At 39.8% G+C, this 20,380-nt stretch overlaps 1 protein-coding gene and 1 long non-coding RNA gene across 11 annotated transcripts in view; one reads left to right on the top strand and one right to left on the bottom strand.

Moving 5' to 3' along the window:
• Window positions 1-20,380, bottom strand: part of pard3ab (par-3 family cell polarity regulator alpha, b) — a 248,872-nt gene that overhangs the window by 204,282 nt on the left and 24,210 nt on the right. For all 10 annotated transcript variants that reach the window (XM_004565537.4, XM_076876530.1, XM_076876531.1 and 7 more), the window contains exon 2: window positions 5,549-5,650. In XM_004565537.4, coding sequence (XP_004565594.2) covers window positions 5,549-5,650 — 102 coding nt within the window. The remainder of the gene's footprint in view (window positions 1-5,548; window positions 5,651-20,380) is intronic.
• LOC143413553 (uncharacterized) lies at window positions 8,924-9,790 on the top strand. Its single transcript, XR_013094152.1, has 2 exons — window positions 8,924-9,290; window positions 9,409-9,790. It is a non-coding gene; the product is annotated as an uncharacterized LOC143413553 (long non-coding RNA).

The raw sequence follows: 20,380 nt of genomic DNA, 5'->3' as shown, positions 1-20,380 counted from the left end.
CATAGATGAGAGGTCATCTGATACATATATCTCAACCAACTGTTGTTGGAACAGCTCCACACAGGCAGTGGTCCAAACCAAAATCCGCCTCGCAGCAGCACTATCCACGGTATCCATCTCCCTATATGGTTTTTAAAAAACAACTTTCTTTTTCATGCTCAGGTGGCTCAGATCGGCAGTATCTGTCTAAGGTTCGATTCAGAATCTGGACAAAAATCCTCCCCAAACAACAAGGCAATGAGAGTATAATGTGAGAAATACATAATCAGTTTTACTGAAAATATTTCACTACACCCTTCAATTCCCAAGCGCTCCTCTCTCTTTCCAATATGACCCGTTTCCTATCTGAGGAAAAAAAAATCTCCATACTCAGCATCAGTCAGCATCTGCCTTTAAGAGGCCTCAGAGGGGATCAGTTTCACAGCACTTCCCCATCCTAGTGCATGCACTTAGAAAAATCAATACCAACCACAGACACAACAAATACAAAGACTTTAGATCAATACGTGTAAACGCTTCTTTTTGATTTAAATAGGTGGCAGCCTTGTTTTCAAGCTATATTTATTATCATATCTTCCACCAATGGGATCATTTAAATATTTAGTTCTTGCACAAAAGCTATTAAATATATTTTTAATAGTGTCAACATTAAAATCTTAAATTATGCACAAAAAAAAGCTTCAAAGAAAGTAACACTAAGTAATTTAGTAGCAAGCCCTGCAAAGGCATGAATGACAGTCAGCACACTTGCTCACAAGGATCATATTGCTCCGATTCCACACATGCACACACACATGCACGCGCAACGCCAACTGTGAGTGGTAGCCTGCTCGTCTGTTGATATTCTGTGACAAGATAAACAGAAGACTGATGGAGTGGTTTTAAGAAACTTCTCTGGGTTTATTTAACCCAGCGGCCCCTCCTGTCTGTGTCTATTCGTCTCCTACACGGGAAGACGCTTCTATATTCAGCTCAGACTAAGATATCGCCTGGATCAAAATCAAAAACATGCATAAGGCAAACTCAAGCCAGAACTAGTATACAAGGAACATCACTCGGTCTTTCTGTTCAGTGTATCGTATTAATCAAAACATAACAAAACGTACAAAAACACTCAAACTTTTCCACATCCAAGTTAAACACCGATGCAATGAAGACGCTGTGTAAATTTAACATGTTTGAAGAAGGCACAGATGTCTGCACACGTACACCCCGACACACGGAGCTAAATATTCAGTGCGCCTGTCACAGAGCCAGACACCATGCTGACCGGGGCCAGACGTGTCAGCGATGGAGTGAAGGCAAGCGCAGCTGTGCGGCACACCCTGACACCACACACGCTCAGAGGAATGTGGTGCTGGCACAGCCCAGGTGCCGTCACTTAGGGTTGTGACATCGCTGCAGGAGTTTGTGTAGGGACAAGTCTGTCATCAAGACTCCCGGGGTACGTCGGTGGGTGCGCGTCAGAAGAGAGCAAAGAGAACTGGATGACAGAAGGTAGCAAAGATATCCGAGTGTTCGCATATGAAGGTCCAGTGTCCAGGGGCAGGATGGGAAGCTTTAATCTAGCATATTTTCGTTGGGCTCCTGGAAAAAAAAACAAAAAAACAATGCAAGCACGAGGGGAAGATATAAGGTGGGTAAGAGTGTACGTGTGTGTTGCAGTGCAGAAGAGTGTGTGCATGTCTTAGGTAACTATTAATGTACTGCCCCTGGACTTTAGACAACACAATAAAGATTGGTGAGGATGATCAAAGTATTTTTACGTTGCAGGCCAAACCTTAGCACGTACACTGTGTCTGCAGGTGACTACTGTACAGCTGTACTTATCTATCGTAAAGTAGCAGAAAAATTTCCACCTTTATGTAATCCAATCAAAGCAAGACGCTTCATGATCTCCATTAGTAACAATGTACAGTGTTGGGTCGCCCGAGTGAAAAAGAAGTCGTACATTTTTTAATATATATATATTTTTTTTTAAGACTCCATTATTATTCCAGTTTTGCTTCACCTATCATGCTTTCACCACACATTAACTACCACACCTCCATATGGCTAATAAACATGAACATGAAGGGGAGAAAGGGAAGAGGGAGCCACAGCACAAGACTAGAAAGAGAGAGCAAGAGAGAGATTTGGTTTCTATTTAATAATTAGCTCATTCACTTGCAATTAATATTGTTCCTTGACTGAGTAATTTAAATACATTAAGCACATATAGTACAGTAATGCTGTACTGAGAACAGGGAGGCTGCAGACAGTATAATTAATACTGCCCTTTGCCACCCCTGGAGGTCATCGGCAGATCCTCCTGTCTCAGTAAAACCTGGGCCATCACAGCACTCCGTCCAGCACCTGTTTGACCCGCTGCCCTCTGGTAGGCACCTCAGGTCGATCAGGTCCCGCACCACCAGTCTCACTAACAGCTCCTTGCCCTGGGCCTAACCCTAACCCCACCCCAGCCCACTCACTCACTGCACCACTCTGAGCCATGATCCGAGTAACCCACCTCGCTTGGGTCACTCACACATGGGCTCTAGTCAGGCTTTTCTTTGCACTACTTCCAAGCACTTTGCAACTTGTTCTCTAATTTGTGCCCTTCTCTTATTTTTCTATGTATCCCTCTTGATTATATACATTTCCCCTGCTTGCTACTTATTCTTTTTGTCTACTGTTTATATTTTATTCTGGCACTGTTGGTGTGGATCACCCACAATTTCATTGCACATGTACAATGACAATTAAGGGTTATTCTGTTCTATTCCAGTGAATGTCCCAAGTAATACCATTTAAACCATCCAGCCAATCAAACAGGTATCTTCTATGACTACAAGCAATGACTACTAACTGAATTATGAACTATAAAGAGAGTCAGCAGCCAAAGTAGATTCTTAGTTATTGATGTTGTTACAGTTCATAGAAAATATGGTATGAAGGGGGGGAAAGGAAGGAAGTCTGATGAAAGAAGGAAAAGATGGCATCTGAAAAAATATTCCCTCTGTGTGAGTTCAAACTGCCACTTTTTTCTGGCAACGATGATACTGACTGTACTGTGTTAAATACACACTTTATACTTAAAGGTGCTTCCACAGATACAGACACAAACACTCGGTAAAGTATTAAACTGTGTTGTATATACTTGTATTCCCCAGATGAGCACTACACGCAGCCCATTTCATTCCAGTGTAAGCTAATAAAAGTGTCCTTGTGTGATGGGCCAGACATTCCTTCCAGTCTTTAAAAAGCTCCTGTGCAATGGCAGAGATGAGTCACAGCTGCCAGGAGACCACCAGTCATGTTCAGTGGGACACACGGAGTCACTCACACTCATGCATGTTTTATGTCCCTACGTTTCCCCTCTTTTCTCGCGCTAAGTGTACATGAATGTGGATCAGTGTAAAAAGCACATCAGACTCTTCCTGTTAGAGTGTTAAATCTACACAAATCCACAGTTTTCAAAAAACTAAAAACAATGGGAGAACATTTAAAACTATTGATGACAAATTTAAATTTAAAAGTAAAAATATTAAGGTTCACTGACATCGCTGGTACTTGAAAGAATGTTTAGAAAGCTGGTTGTGGTGCTGTTTCACATCCTTATAAGGGATATTTCTTTTGGTATGAGCGCCACTTGATAAAGCCACATTATAAACATAAGCAATTTATATTAAAAAAAAATTGTAGCATCTGTATTAGCTGTGTAACATTATCACTTTGTCATCATCATAAATAATTACACAAAAGGAAGAGCATCTCTTCAAGCGCTCACTGGGCTAATATAGAAAGGATAACATCTCGTTACAATGTCTCGTTCTGCTGTTTAATGTTCTGCTACACTACATTAAACGGGTGCTTCTGCTCTTATGGCTGATGCCTGTGTACGTTCAAACTTTGTAGAAAAGCAAAACATCCACCCGCAAAGGATTTTGTGTCATAGCGGTGAGAGTGATGCAGATGTGTGTCAGCGAGGCTGACAGGTTGTCATGTATGAAATGTACGCACACTCTTCTGCGCGAAACGCCTGCAGGGACCAATGAGAGCCGAGCATAAAAGACCGAGGGATGTGAAAAGATGAGCATGATGACAGCTCGTTGTAAGGGTGCACACATAAACACATGAACTCACAAACGTGCAGATAAACACTGAGGGATGAGGGCTTATAAACAAAGGTTGAAAGGGTTGCATGAGAGAGTGTGCGCCACAGAAAGCACAAAGACTCCTTTGAGCCACTGACTGTAGAGCAGATGGGAGAAGTTAAGTAGATCCTGTGCACCTGAAATCTCAATTCTTACTTTAACTTTAGCTGGAGTTTTCGTGTTTGGGTCGCCAAAGTTCTACCAAATGTTACGACTTCTAAAACTGTTAGCACCTTTGGAAAAATCAGCTCTTCATCTTTGAAAATACAATCAGTAGTTTTTATCTATGTGCAGAAGTCTGTTTCCAGTGGAATACCTCACAGAGACTCTCGATATATTTTCAGATTACTGGCCAAATGAACCGCTTAGAAATAATACCTGGCATTGATTGGCTGAAAACAAATGAGTGCAGCGAATAGAAGTGGGAGATCCAAATATCGATAGCGTCGATACCAATCCTGGTATTGGTACTGGATCAATACTGGCTCAAAAGGATTGATACTTTCTATCCTTTAAGTTTAGTATGTAGGCCACTGAATTGTGCAATTATTATCATTTTTTAAAATGAAAATGTACTTAAAATTTTCACTATAAAAATGTTGAGTTGAGTGTCGCATCTATTTTTTTATAGCCTAGAGCACATTTAAACGACAGAAGTCGACCCAAAGTGCTTCACAGACGGGCAGATTTACATTCCAGGTCTCCAAAAAACTATATAAGAAGTAGAAGGGGTTTTGTTGCATTAATTATTGTAGAAAGTCAAAATCACAGGGATTTAGTAGCCGTTAAAATGTGTTCAGAATTTGCAAGTCGACGATCAAACTCATAAATCATGACACACTCTCCCAAAATTGTCGCACACCACCAGTGGCTGAGACGCTGCTCATGAATAACAGCAGTAAAAAAATGTTTCAGTTATCTATACAAATATCTTTTTTTCTGGACCAACTTTTTTGTCCTTCATTGTTCTTTTTTTGGGATTTTTAACCATAACACCCCCACCAACCACCATGACCTGAATCAGAATGGCAACACAGTCAGGGAGGTTGGAGTTTATGTGCACGCACAAATGATGAGTGCCTAGTTTGATAGCTGTAGACTTTGGGAAGAAAACAACTGAATATTTACATTCCTGACCTCAGAAAGTCGTGGTTCAGGAGCTCTAAAGTAAAGCACACTGCTCGATCTGTTTAACTTAGATTTACCAAGAGATAGGCGAGGCCATGTAAATATATGGGGAGCGTTCAACTGATTAAAGAAATGGTTAACGACGGCATTAATGAAAATCCAGAAACCGATAAGAGGCGCTTTGGTGCACAACAAAATCTCTTATCTGTCTGGTCAGTGAGCACTTCCTGTGCTTTGGAAAACAGAAAAAAAAAGAAAATTTTAAAGACTTCATGTCTACTCACCCTGTCTTTGTCATCAGCCACATCGCAAAGCACATCATCCAGGTCGAGGATTCCCCCATCACCATGCTCCAACCGGTGAACCTGCAGCCAGTAGCTGGCATCCTGCAGAACAAGGAGGCAACAAGATGAAAATCAACAGTCGTTTTAAAATGACCCGACACATGAAAAAGTGTGGCAGCAATTGTAAGAAGATGCATATATTCCAAATGGCCTTCAAGACCCATTTTATTCATTTTATATTTTAAATGCAAAGAAATGAGTACATACAACCTTAAAGCATAAACATCATGAGAACTGATAAAGGGTTTCAGTAGAAAAGTAGACATGACTGAAAATCCCTCGAAATCTCTTTGGAGCTTACACGAGTCCACCAGCGGACACTCCAAACACTTTGACATGCCGCTCATCACATCATTGTTGGCTCTTTAAAGCAAGACTATCACAGTCATCGAGACCTGCGAGGAATGCCACCCACCATTACTATATAATCAAGCTCAATTACGTGTCAAAGTTTCTGACATGAAAAGCACACGCAGAGGTCACGCTTGATTGAAATAAGTGGGAATAAAGGCAAGGGTGCATGAAGGGTTAAGAAAAGAGAGGGGAAAGAAAACGACACTGTACAATTATAGAAAAATGTAGCTTTACAATAACAATAAGGCAGGGATAAAAGGTAGAGTATTACCGCCATCACGCAGTTCTAAATAGGAAATCCAACTCCCAGATGATTGTAAAGCCCCCTCCCTGGGTCTTGACACGCAAAAACATGTGCACATGTAACTTGCTCCAAGCTAAACGGGAGAACGAGTCGAGTGCACATGCATGGAAGTGCCCAGTGTCCTGGCATCATTTGAGAAAGTATTAACTTTTGAAGTGACTGTTTGGCTTCGTCCCACACACACAGCAGCCTTGAGGGTTACAGCCTCATTACCCACTTATACAGTTCCACTCCACTGCAACACACGCAGCTCACTGCAAAAGGGCACCAGACGCACGTCTGATGTGTTTAACTGGCAAACTAATACTACATGACAGGCCTGCCTCAGAGAAGGAAACTGATTTTTTGGGGGGAAAATGCAACTATACAGCAATGATAGTTTTGATAGTCTGAGTCTAAATGCACTCAGTGAAAACACGACAATTCAAACAGCTGCATTAGTATTTTTCATGTGTTGCTCTTTTTTAGCTTCCCTTTAACTCACTCACTCGCTGCTGTGACAGATGTCATAGTTTATTACAGCCAGTGTCACTTTGTGCAACCCCACACACAAAGACCCTGTGGATTCTAAAGGATGGATCTCAGACACAAACACACAAAACATTTAATGTCAGCGATTTTATAAAGGAAAAAATGATAAAGAAGTTTGGCCAGACCAGACTTTAGTAGTGATTGAACCGTAATCATTAACAGTGAACCACCCTAAAGCATCACCGTCTCAGAAACACTAGTTTAAAAAGTAATGGAGACCTCAAACACAAAGACGGTTTGTAACAAAATGAAACTTGAAGTTTATTAGGAACACTCTGCTGTATGCGACTATAAATAAAAGATGGAAGTTCTGGAAATCAAAGCTAAGCTGTAAAACTTATCTGACACAGAAAAGCAGTAGCCAGCAGTCACCAGAACTACATCTGCAAACAAGCCAATGCAAACAAATTACTGTAGGTTTCTGTTTGTGCTCAAGAACTTTTTTTTTTTTTAATTTATCGCTGCCTGTTATAACTGAAAGCATTCAGTCCAAAGTATTCATCTGAAACAGAGCCAGCACGTCCAACTTTTGTGTTTGTTGTGGGAAAGAAAGCCACAAACCACTGCCTTTAAGCCAGTTCAGCCAAAACACATTTTACTGTTTTGTTTTCAATCAACTGGGGCGTCTCCCCAAAAACCATAAAATCTAAACACTTTGATTTATTGTTTATGATTAACAATGAGTGAGCGTTCAAGAATGGCTTAAAAAGCCAGGATTTTACCTACTTTACAAAAACTGTTACGTCAATTTGAGAATGACCCCGATAACCCATCAGCTTATTAGAATATTTATATACAATGTATCTAATGCACTTTAAGATAATAAGGATGCAGATTTAAAAAGTAATACTAATCCAGCCTGCTCTTTAGTTGAGGCTTTAAGAAGATAGTCACACATAATAAGTGCACATAGCAGCACAATCTATTTCAAATCCCCTATAGTATGTCAGTGTGGGGACAGACCAGGTTTGGGCACAAAGAGACTTTAAAACTGATGTGTGCGTTTGTGTGTTGTTCTGTGGTGCCAAGTTCATCGCGCAAAAATAGCTCACAGCAAAATGTCACAGTGCCAGACTTAAGACAAGGGACTAAGTCACATAGTAAACAATGTTTCAACATAACAGCTCTCTGATGGGTATTACAACTTTCTGTGCACATCATCCCTCAAACTGTCTCGCTCGACTTTCGGAGAGAGAAAAACAAAACAAAACATTACAAACAAGTTAATGTGGCATCTTCTTTCTCACTCTAGTTTGATCCCTCTGGGCCTCATTGAAATTCTCACGACATTATTCTGCTGAAGCTCTCTGCTAAAGAAAGGAGGACCGATCTAAACTATTAGAGCCCTCAACAGTCCAACAGCAGACTTGAAAGGAGGCCAAGGCAAACAGGTTGGCAGCAGGGGAAGCCCATCACTACGTTTTAGCGAGACAATGCCGAGTCGTGAGCACCAAGATCTCCCTGACACCGTGAAAAGGAATGTCTGGAAGTGCCAGTGTCCACAGTTGAGAAGTATTCAAATGGTATTACACAGTCCTGAGTGTACTGACATGTGATAAAGACACTGTATGCAAAGTTGTGGACGCAGACTAACTCGATGTATTTCGCAAGATACTCTACAATATGTTACAATTTTTAACTATAAAGGGAAAAAAGCCTGGAAAAATGCTGAATCATTTAATAAGATATAGATTTTTTTTTTTTAACATTTGATCTCTTACAGCATAAATAAAGCCGCCTGTTTAACAGGAAGCCATCAAAATGATGTGAAATATAGGCCTTAATAAGCTTTTCAATAACAAATCTTTCAAGGTCTTACACGATACTATTTTCACACAGTCCCAATAACACATTTATATGACATAAATTGCATCACATGTAGCAGCCTTGGAATTTGTCCAGTACAAGAAATGTGTGAGGAGAAAGTGACATTTGCATGTAAGGACAAGAAAAAGAAAAAACTATGTTTTAATACTTTCAGTGCACAACTTCTCACGCACAGCGTGTTAAACAAGAATAGCAATAAGGTGAATAATACATGCAAATAAGGGCTGTGTTTTTACTTGATGGTAGTTATTTTAATTTTGAGGACATTAATGAAACTATCAGGACAAACTTTTGTTTGTTTGTTTAAATGAGGAAACTGTATTCCTGAGCTGAAGTAACAGCATCAGTCCAGAACTCTACAGTACTTTTCAAATCAAAGCACCAAACTGTTGTCCAGCATACAAAACAATACGTGGATTTATCGTAGCAACACTCATTCTGATCACAGCAGTGTGCTGTACGAGACTTTGCACCACAATGTCTCTGGAAGACCTCAGCGTATACTTCGAATCGGACGAGAGTGACGACGAGGCCAAAAAACTCTGGAGTTACGGTGAATCTGACGACGAAGGCAGCGAGGCGAATTACCGGGATCTTGTTTGCCTGCATGACAATCTGGTGAACTTTGAAAACATCTACTTAAACAACGCAATTATAGACATGGAGGTAAGGTTATTTTAGGTGATTAAATAGTGTTATAGCTGAAACATTGAATAGCTTTGTATTTTATGCCACAATAAATGATAAATGATGTTGGTGGCAGAAACGATTTCTTTATTTTTAGCACTACTTGGTGAGTGAGGGTGGACAAAGCTTTGAAAATGACAGCAGAGACTCTCCAATCGCTCTGATTCAAAACTATATGGAAAGCACTGAAGAGCTGTTGCCCAGCAGTTCCTCCTCATCACCTTCTGTTGTACCACCTGAAGCTGCAGCGAGCCCAGACACAGATGACTCGGAGAACTCTACTGTGAGGTTGCTCCAAGTTTTAGAAGATTTTACCGAGGTGTTTCAAAACATGCTCGCCTCATTCTCCTCCACTTCATCAGACTCAAGTGAGTCAGATTTACAGGGGACCAGCTGGGATGACATAGACTCCTCGGAATGAAATCTAGAGCGCCAACCTCGATGGTGTGAGCAATTATCCAATAAACAAGTGCATCATAGTCTTCATGCCAATTATTTTATTTCTGTAGGAAGTACAGAAGTAATTTTTTTTTGTAGCCGGGTTAAACTATAAACATTTTATTTATTCCATGGCAGAGGTGTGGACTCGAGTCACATGACTTGGACTCGAGTCAGACTCGAGTCATTAATTTTATGACTTTAGACTTGACTTGAAAAAATGTTCTAAGACTTGTGACTTGACTTGGACTTTTACACCAATGACTTGGGACTTGAATTGGACTTGAACCGGTTTACTTGAAAAGACTTGATATTTTACCCCAAATATAAAATTTAACACGCATATTATATAGAGATTGAAAATGTGACGTCATTCACGGGTAGAACCGCAAAGGATTCTGGGAACTCGTGGCAAGAGGTACTAGCGCACGCAGGCTTTCAATTGAAATCACAGCGATAAAAAGAAACACAAAAATGTCAAGAAGCCGTTGTATTATTAACTGCAATAGCCGGTCACATGACAGCCACGGGAAGCCGACGGGTAAAGAGATCGGTTGTTATCGGATTACGTCGTTGAAGAGAAATTGTTCAGCCATGTTTCCGAAGTAACAAAGACGCGATGGATGGCCTGGATTGCAGCCATTCAAAGATCAAATATAACGTCCCAGAACACTCCAGCTCACAGGTTAGTCTGCTCCAAGCATTTACACGAAGGTCAGTGTTTTTTAGTAGTTAATACGTCATTTTTCTTAACATAATTGGTGATATAGGTTACAAGTAAGTCTGGCGCTGAACAGAAATTGTCGCGCTATGCTCCTTTATTTATTGTGCATAAATAGTGAATTGTCCTGACACAATATTGCGTTTCGCTTCTGTTATTATGGTACATTGACAAAAACATATACTTTTATTCACAGGATAAAACAGGTTTTTTGTATCACTAATTGCCCAGTACGATTACAGCATACAGTATTATTGTCACTGCTACATTTCTGTGATGCTACCAGAAATTATTTCCACTACTAATTAATTACCGTTGAGCTCAAAGGTCCTATTAATAAACGGTTAATGAATGTGTATTTATGATGACGATTTGTGAGACTGGTAAACTTATGATACGTACGATGGTCTTTACTTTCTACACGGTGCATTTCAAGGTCCTGCACCCATCCGTCGGTAAACTGTACCTGGGCTTGTTGCAGTGACCTGAAGTTACTAAACTTCATGAGTGTATGCACTCACTCCAAGAAGCGTATGATTATAAATATGCATATAAATATGCTAAGATAAGATAGCTGACTTCATCTAACTAGCAAATGTTGTCCAGGCTACGTTGGTGATACAGTTTTTTTTAATGTGTATGATATTTTTGTCATGCGTTTTTAAAGCCGGTCCTACAACCGCATCCAAGAATAACATGCAGCTTATCTCAGAACTGTCGGTGAAAATTATTCTTGGAGCTAGGTTTAATTGAGCTGCATTTTAAAGAGGTGCAATTTCACAATTTGTGTATATTTTCTAAGTTCACTATTTTGTATGTGTTGAGAAAAACACAGATTTTAAAATTACATGGTCTAATATTTACATTTAGCATAACTGCAACATTATTTTTTCGTTGTTTTTTTTTTTTAAAGACTCAAAAGGACTTGAAATTCAAAATTGCAGACTTGTGACTTGACTCGGACTTTTACACCAGTGACTTGAGACTCGACTCTGACTTGCCTGACATTACTTGAGACTTGACTTGAGACTTGAGGATAAAGACTTGAGACTTACTTGAGACTTGCAAAACAATGACTTGGTCCCACCTCTGTTCCATGGCCAGAAGAATTAAAAAACCCCAAAATGAGCCAATGACACTCAGATTTTAACAAACTCAGTCCAGATTTAACCAGAAAAGAGCTTTTAGAGCTTTATTTGATGGTAATGGTTTTAATTTTGAAGAAATTAATAAAACTATGGACAAAATTAAAGCCATAGAGTTTTTGTTGTTTAAATTTTGGCTAAAGAGGGTTATGTGTTCACAGTTCTCACACAGAAAACAATCTATGCTGTTAGGTTAGAGGCTTTAGCACAGATTACCTGGTATTCAGGCATTTTGTGACATTGACACTGTTTACTATAGTTAGGAAAAACTCAGTGTGTCACCTGACCGCAGATACCAACTTGTCTTCAGTGGCACAGATTAAAAATGTTCTAGGTACATGTAAACTTGTGAAACTGAACTGTGTTGACCTCGGGGCTGAATGAAACCAGTTCTCAAATGTTCACTCTCTATCAATCATCCCTTTGTTGCACAGATCATAAAGAGGTTTTTTGGGGGTGAATTTTGAGCCAAAGACACTCCTATGTGCCTTAAAGAAACGCAGCATTGTTCTGCCAGATCCAGCCTTCTGCTACAGTGTGTCAGAGCTTGTAGACACTCTGTGTTCTTGCCAAAGGTTTGGGTTTTGTTATGATCTCTTGCAGTGGTTATGCATTACTGTGCCACAAAAGAGACATGACAAACTGTAGGTCATGTTCCCACCTACTCCTGTATTTACCACCAGTCTGCTCTTCGTCTTACTGTAAATGAGGTCTCTTTTTTGTTTTTTAAACTCCCTTTTCAGCCCTCCTTGCTCTTTATTCTGTCTTTTGTCAAACATTTCAGTCATTTTTTAACATATTTTTTTAAATCTTTGTTTTAATAAAAGTAACAGATTGCTGCCTTATGCTTTATACGAATTAAAATGTGTTTATTATTTCAGAAGTCGCCTGCAGTGTTCCCTTACTGGGAATCCTCTACACATCTATCCAACTCACAAAGCCTACGGTGCTGGATCAGTGCAGATCCAAAAGCATTTGTTGTGTCAACTTTAATTTGCAAGTTGAGTGTGACACCGTTTTGTACTCTCCAGAGAGCTTCCCCGTCACTAAAAAATGCATTTTGCTGCAGTCTTCTCTCCTCCTCCCTTTTAATTTAGGAAGATGGGGCAGAGGAAAGAGCTGTGAAGCACAGAAGATCTGAAAGAATATTTAAGAGCATGTAGATTCTAAACACAGGCCAGATGGAGACCTGGGGAGGAAGTCACTTAAAGGAAATGAGATGGTGGAAGCTCCCAAAAATCAAGACAATGTGACACTCATCTTATGGTGAGGGCAAACACATGCTTTATCCTCACAGCAGGCTCCACTAATGAACAGTGGATTAAGAGCACACAGTGGGGTTTTTGTCACTTAAGTGGTGCATGAATGTGTGCACGCTCAACTCACTGTAGTTTCCCTGACTTTGGCATTTCACAACAGCCAATAAACCTCACTTACTTTATCGGTTCACCCAGTTTAACTTTCTGTATACGGTATTTTCCTTTTAATAACAAAAGGACTCTGATTCATGCGTGTAGCTTGCAAAAGTCAGAGATCTCTTTCGCTGTAATTGAATTAGCGTCTGAAATTAAAAGCTAGATTTTTCATCCACACTTTCGGATTTTTCCAGATTGTTCCAAATCAAAAATTACAGGACTCAAACCTTTCGTGAACCACAATCCGTAACAAACAGTTAACACTGGTCCAATAACTAGAAGTGGTCTTGATTACTGGTGTGAAAACATGTCTCAGCGCGGACTCTGTAACCTATTCCAGAACCATATCAGGAAAGGTTTTTAAAATAAAACTTAATAATGCAAAAACTTTATAAAAAAAAAAGGAAAAACTTGAGAAAAACAGTATTGAGAAAGAATAAGCAGGAGAGTACACTGACTGTATAATGAGTATATTGCCTGAACTTGCTCTCCCAGTAACACAAATTGCATAATATTTCTATACAAGCAACAAACTTTTCCATTATTTTTCTCTATTATTCAAAAGGCAGAAGGGTAACATATAAAATAATAGAATAATAGCCAATATAGGTTAAGTATCATGAAACACAAGGGAGGTCTTCCTCCCCAATGTCCCCAAATGGTTGCTCAAAGATCATGATCAGATCAATGGTGCTCCTGTTCTAACAGGGTTGTGTTTTGTTTTGTTTGTTTTTTCCCCCTTGGAATATAAACCTTCGTATGATGACACTTGCTGTGAACTCAAAACTGAATTAAACTGAATTGAGCTGAATTTGAAGAATTGCATGGAAATAAACTGGAGTTTACAATCAGGGGATGGATATGTGCGATAAGCAGGACAAAGCTCCGCCTCCTTTTAACGTTTGAATAAATATATATTTGCACTCATGTTGGTACAAGACGTGATGAGGTAACCTTGCTGTGATATGTGAAAAGGAGCTAAGTACTAATCTGTTTTCTTTTTACTGCTCAAGGAAGGACTATTGTAGTAATAAGCAGCTCAGGCTGACAGTAAAAATACAAAGCGGGTTACTGCTGGAAGCACACGCTTATTTTTTCAGGCAAACCCTCCCTGGATAAATAAAAGTTTCCTCAAGACTGTACAGAACATCTTTATAAGAGCTGTGATTTTAAAACCTTAAAAACAAAACATGCTTACAACAATCTGAGTGGTGACTTTCTCCCTTTTTTTAAAAAGGAGAAAAGGTCACCTTGTAGATATTATCACCCATCTCAATCTTGCAGACAAACAATGTGAGTGCTCTGTTCATGACGACTGACAAAATCCCCTTTCAATCACATCTGTTGTTCGGATGTGTACACAGCCACGGTAGGGCAGCACACTGTACGTTTCCTGGATTGTAGGGTCAAAGTAAGGCTGGCGTAAGGTACAAAAGACCCTTTCATTCAACTACAATGACATCAGTGAGAAGAGAAACAGGAATTGGAAAAAGCCACTAAAGTGCTACGCGATGTGTGTAAAACCGCAGACAGACGTGTGCACAAACGCACACCGATACGCGTGTGCGAGTGTAAGGACTGTGTGTAATCTAATAATACATTTTATTAGCTGTCAGTTTGACGTCGAGTACACTTTGGGTTCGATTTGAACGAGTGCCCTGCTGGGCTCCACTGAAGTGAACACCAACACTAACATTATTAACTTTACCAGTGCACTTGGACCATGCTTATCATTTCAAAGCCTCACTCGTGCTTTGATATTAATCTTTTAACCCCTGAGTTGTGTTGCCATTGGCTTTTCTTTCTCATTGTTTGGGGGTCCCAAAGACCAACCCACTACCCATGTCAAAATAATAAGAGCCATTTTTCTCCTTTCTTTTGTTCTTACCATCCAATAAAACCCATTATGTGTTGTAATAAGATGTTTTCCACAAACTGGGCTTGTTCATTTGATAATTCAGCACTTCTTCCCCAAATTTTTTGCAAGATACATGTCCTAGGGAGTTGCATGATATATGTAAATACATGTCCTCAAGGTTTTCAGAAAGCTTTGATGACATCACTCTGACTGGTGCTGTCCTCTTCAAGCACCAACCATTCCTTCTGCTTTATGTGTCAAGACTCAGAGCTCAGCATGTAGTAACAGACTAACTAACTGTGGTCTTCACATATAAATATTCATTCTGAATGGAAAGAGGTGCAGATAATGAAAAGGTTAGGTTCTTCTCTGTGCACTCGCTCACTTCCTGAATCAGAATCACTTCATTATGATCTTGATGACAAATGCCATAGTTTACCAGTAAATTTATTTAAATAAAACCTGAACATCACTTCCTATAATTAGACACGCATGAGCATAGAGCGATCACCAAAGGTCAACTACAGCAATGTCTTGAATTATGTTTCTTATCCATTATACCCTGTGTCAAAGTCACTCCTGGGGCACCAACACCATCACTCTTTGTCTTTCCATTCAAATCCACTAATGTTAGTCTTTGTCTCAGGAACTGAAACGTAGGGATAATAAACTGAGAAAAGACAGAAATGTTGCTGAGCCATACACAGAACAATGTTGCCATTCAAAGAAACACTCATATCTGATCAAAACAGGCAACCACTTGACAGCATAACGTATTACTCTCCAAAAATAGTCAAAAATTACACCGTCTGGGAGCAAACATTAAAACTAGGCAGGTAAGATTAATCAGCAGACTTTATCCAGCGCATTAAGCTTTAAAAGAAACCAAACAAAGGTATCTTTATTACAGCATGTGTGAACCACTGCTCCGAGTCGTGCAAGGAGAGAGCTCTCGGTCTTATAAATTACTTATCTGATTAACAGAGGGGGGGAAAGATACCTGTGCAAAAATGCAAAAGAGGATTTCACATGCAATCCAAAGAGAAAGACGCAGGAGATTTACGCCTGTAGCCTAATTAATTTAATGAATCATGAACAATCATTAAGCAGACTGCATCTTTTAATTCCTCACATGCAGTAAAATCCAAAGAAGCCCGAGAGGAAAGAAGAGTAAATGGAAATTGTGGCTCATGGGAGCCACAAAATCAGAGAAATGTGAAGTTCACTGCAAGTGCCTGCAAATCCCACTCAAATCTTTGGAGTAAAAATTATTTTTTTATTTTAATCTGTTTCAAAAATAACAGAAATCAAGCAGTGGAAGAGTGTGCAGTCAAATCCATGAAATGAAAACGTGGTTTTTGTCATGTATTTGACAAATCACAAGTTACTTGTAGTATATAAGGTGCAAAATGGGGGGGAAACGCTGCAAACTAAGCCATTTTGTGTGTCACACAAAAATATACACACACATACTTGAGTTCAGTTGACCACAGCATTGTAGGCAAAGCAGACTTCAGGCCTTCATTATGATCAATTGAATGCATTGTCTTCGAGCTCATCACTATAATGACCTTCACACTGGTTGCACGTTAACAAGATAAGGCCAAAAAATAAATGAAAAATCAATGGAACCACAGGGAATGCTGGGAGCAAAGGTTTTCACTTTAAACTCGAGTGAAAGGAGATAACATGCAAAAGAATTTGATAATCTCAAAGTACCAACAATTATAAAACGACAACAGCTGTTTAGTTCGGTTATATTGTCTGAACTTTTAAAACAGTCACTTTGAGCTGCTCTCGAGAACCAAACTAAGTCAGGAAAACCACACACGCTCCTTAATGATATGGATGTAGAACAACCATCTACGGTTGCAGTGTCGCTTTCTTGTACGATGTTGAGGTGAGGATTTGTCTTCCAATAGAATTTATTGATCTGATTAATTAGTCAGGTCTGCCTTAGAGTGAAGCTGCATGACACTTGATGCAAGTGAAGCTGGCACAGCTGCACTGAAATCCAATAAGCAACTTGTGGCTGCTAATAAACTTGACACGCTTTCAGTTTTTCCTGGCTCAGCGTAGGCCTTGGGGGTAGGGTGGGGGTGGAGGGTAAATACTCACGTAAGCACAGTAATGGCAGTGAGCCTGTGCTGCCTTCATAAACCCCAAACTATGTCTTTGGGTGGTGAGAAACTTTTTTTTCTTTTTTAAAATTCACCGCTGTTTACTTTGTGTGCACCTTCAAATGTTGCTATAAAGTTGCATCATCGCCACGAGACACAAAAGAATTTCTCATCAGCAGCGTCGAGGTGATTCAGATGAGATCCCTGAAATTTCAAGAAATGCCTCACTGGGGAAAAACAGTAATCTGTCGTTGGTATTTACACTGATGGCCATGGTTGAGTTCTTAAAAAAAAAAGAAATTTCCCAGGCTGAAATATTTCGGCTATGTTTACTTTAATCCCAACAGCCCTCAAATAAAGTCATTTTCCTAAACTAAAGTCTATTTTAAAGTTTGAATACACACAAGTCAGCAGCACAGAAGGTTTCAGGAAAACAAGCTAATAAATCTCAATTTCATCAGGTTCTTTTTTTCCTGTCATGTCAACAAATTTGCCAACGTTTTACAAAAATGGCCTTAATATAGGTTCATTTTCTCACTACCAATAGCTGCTTATATTAACATTGCCTCTTACTCTTTCAGAGAGGGTCAAATATTTCACTACTCAACAACACTAACTCTTTGGTACAGTTCTGTTTGGCTGCATTTAAAACCGGAGGGTTAGTGTTACATTTAACTCCTTTTGGAACAGCACGTAGATGGTTTACAGTATCACAACTGTAATACTGTTTACTACATGTAATTTGAATTACATTTTCTAAAAACCCAACATCAATTGAAGCAGTAGGTCAAATGCTTTCTGGATAAATACTTCTTCCACTAAGCAAATCACAAAAGAAAAATCAGAACAAAATACTGATGCGATCATCTCCAACAGTTATGGGGGAAATCTGGGCCTTAAAGTTCTTACTTGAATTCTAAAAATACTTTAAAGAGTTTCCTTTTTTCCAATGCAAAGCCTTTTTGTGGTCAACCAGAGAAAGCTACACATACTAAATTAGTTTTAAGTTTGGTTTCTTTCAAGGGTCGAGAGGTAAAGTGAAGACGCACGTCGGCGTGGTGTCTAAGGTTACACCAACTGTTAGCCTGCCAGCACGTCAGCCCTTAGCCCAGCATCTCTTCATCCTACAACAACGAGGGGAACTGAAATCCAGCCCGAGTGGCGAGGAAAAAAAAACAAAAAAAACAATACAAAATCTAGACTCTTAAAATGCTTTTTCAAAAAAGCAAAGCAGAAACCTGCCAACTGTCTATGTGAGCCTGAGATGTTAAATACCCTATAGGAGACCACAAATTGACAATGGAAGATTTTGAAAAGGCATACAAAGCTGTTCAAGAGATAATTTGCTAGGACTCGCTGGCAGACTCACTTAGCCGTCAATCGATTTCAATGTTGTTGCCAGACATGTTAATTTGTGTTTTATCATTTCCCCACCTGACTTGCAAACTTGTCATAGCACGACAAGGGATGGGAAGAGAAGAAAAGAAGAAAGATTAATATGCCCTTTATCAAGTGTCTTTCTTCCTTTCAACATCACTGCTAGAGCGAGGCAATGCTTCATTTTTATTATCCTTTTCAGAGAAAAGCACGAGATGCGCAGAAGAGAATGAAAAGAAAACCACAAGAGCAGCAACTAGTGTGACAGGAAGGAGGAGATATAATCAGAAGGTGAGTCGGGGACAAAAAGCTCAGGTGTTTGAGAAACCGGTGATGAAAAGTTCAGTTGCGACACTTGATTCTTTCTCAGCGCTGTCATCCACAACAGACCTGCTTCGGCAGGCCTCGGCACAGAACGCACAATGACACGAGACGAGTTCAATAACGTTATTCGGTGCATTTTAGGATTTCAATTGATTCCTTGGAGGAGTCGTTTTCAGTCTTTATCGTCCAGCTACAAAAGGTGAAATTACAGTGACAGGAAGAAAGGGATGTGTCCCCTGAAAGGTCCTCAGAAAGTAATACCCAGCGTAGGGGTGATACCTACCACCATAAATGATTAAAAACAGTAATATTTAGGGTTCCTGTTGCATTTTGGATAGCCTATTACATCTAACAACTGTAGAAGTGCAGTGTCAGTCTTGACAGACTGTTCGAGGACCTTTCCAAAGAGCAAGACACGTCAAAGATTTGGTACCCTAAAATTAAAAACCTGATTACTGTTTTCATCTAAACCAGCTCTGCTCATGACACTCCCTGCAGTAAAATGGAGCAGTTGGCAACTTTGTCATCTTAGCTTCGTCTGTCCCTCAAAACAATAAGATTTACCAATGTAGCATAGATTGAAGAGCTTGGATGCTGATAGTTGGCAAAAGATCAGAAATTGAATACAACTGGAGCCCATCCCAGTATCCCAAACATAATCCCAATCCTATCCAACAAAGGTCATTCCTAGTAAGCAGTGTGAAATGATAACACTGCAGCATTCACTACACAGTACTAAATACATGGATGCACTGAGTTGAACCCCTCTCTCTTTTTCTGTAGCGCTGAAATACAAACAGAATAAAAGATCATCCATCTAAAGAAAACGCTGGAACATACCTGACTGCCTCGGCATGACTCCACTTTGAGTCTCTTCTTGAGACCATGGTGGTGCTTCCACATTTCATCTGTAGCTTCCACTACACACCCTCCACCGTTCTTCCACTGCAAACAACCTGCAGCTTTAGCCTCGTCTAGGATCGCACATACTGGTGTGTGCATTTGTGCATCTGACATTTCGCGTTATGTTGCATGTGCAGGTCTTCTCTTGCATGTGTGTAAATGCAACCTATCCCATGAAAGGGACATGAAAGGAGACACACGGCTGCACAGCAACCTGCTTTCCTTGCTTCAGAGACTGCGTGTATCAAATTGCCACCGGTATCGCTGGTTATGGATACTCTAGCAGGGTAACAAGAAGCTGTACAGATTGAACTGCGTGAAAAATTACGTTGATAACGGAGCTTCACAAGCTGCACGCTGTTTGCATTTATACGCCTTGTTGTGACAGCCACGTCGAGCCGTGAATAATCGTTTCATGAAGCACAAATCTCTGTGTTATGGTTCGGTGTCATATAAATGACCAGAACAGACATTCATTTTGCTGTGACAGAAGTGTAGCAAACACACTTCATTTTTGAAAGACAAAACTTTTGCTTGCTAATTATATTCTGTTGTTTAAGTAGTACTGCATTTCAATGAACCCTGCGCTTTGACCCACACATCAGAAAAGCGTTCCACTCCTGCTTCTTCCCAATAAGATCAAAACAAAACCAGTAGTCATGAGGCCCAACCTTGAAAAGTTCACTTATGCTTTTATTTTCTCTACCCTCTCCCGTATAAATTAAACATCACTCTTAACTCCACTGAGTTCAAAATGCCTCTGAAACC

The sequence above is a fragment of the Maylandia zebra genome, linkage group LG18 (genome assembly GCF_041146795.1).
Source record: "Maylandia zebra isolate NMK-2024a linkage group LG18, Mzebra_GT3a, whole genome shotgun sequence".
NCBI lineage: Eukaryota > Metazoa > Chordata > Actinopteri > Cichliformes > Cichlidae > Maylandia > Maylandia zebra.
The sequence above is the reverse complement of the archived record's forward strand: the minus strand, read 5'-3'. Positions and strand labels throughout refer to the sequence as shown.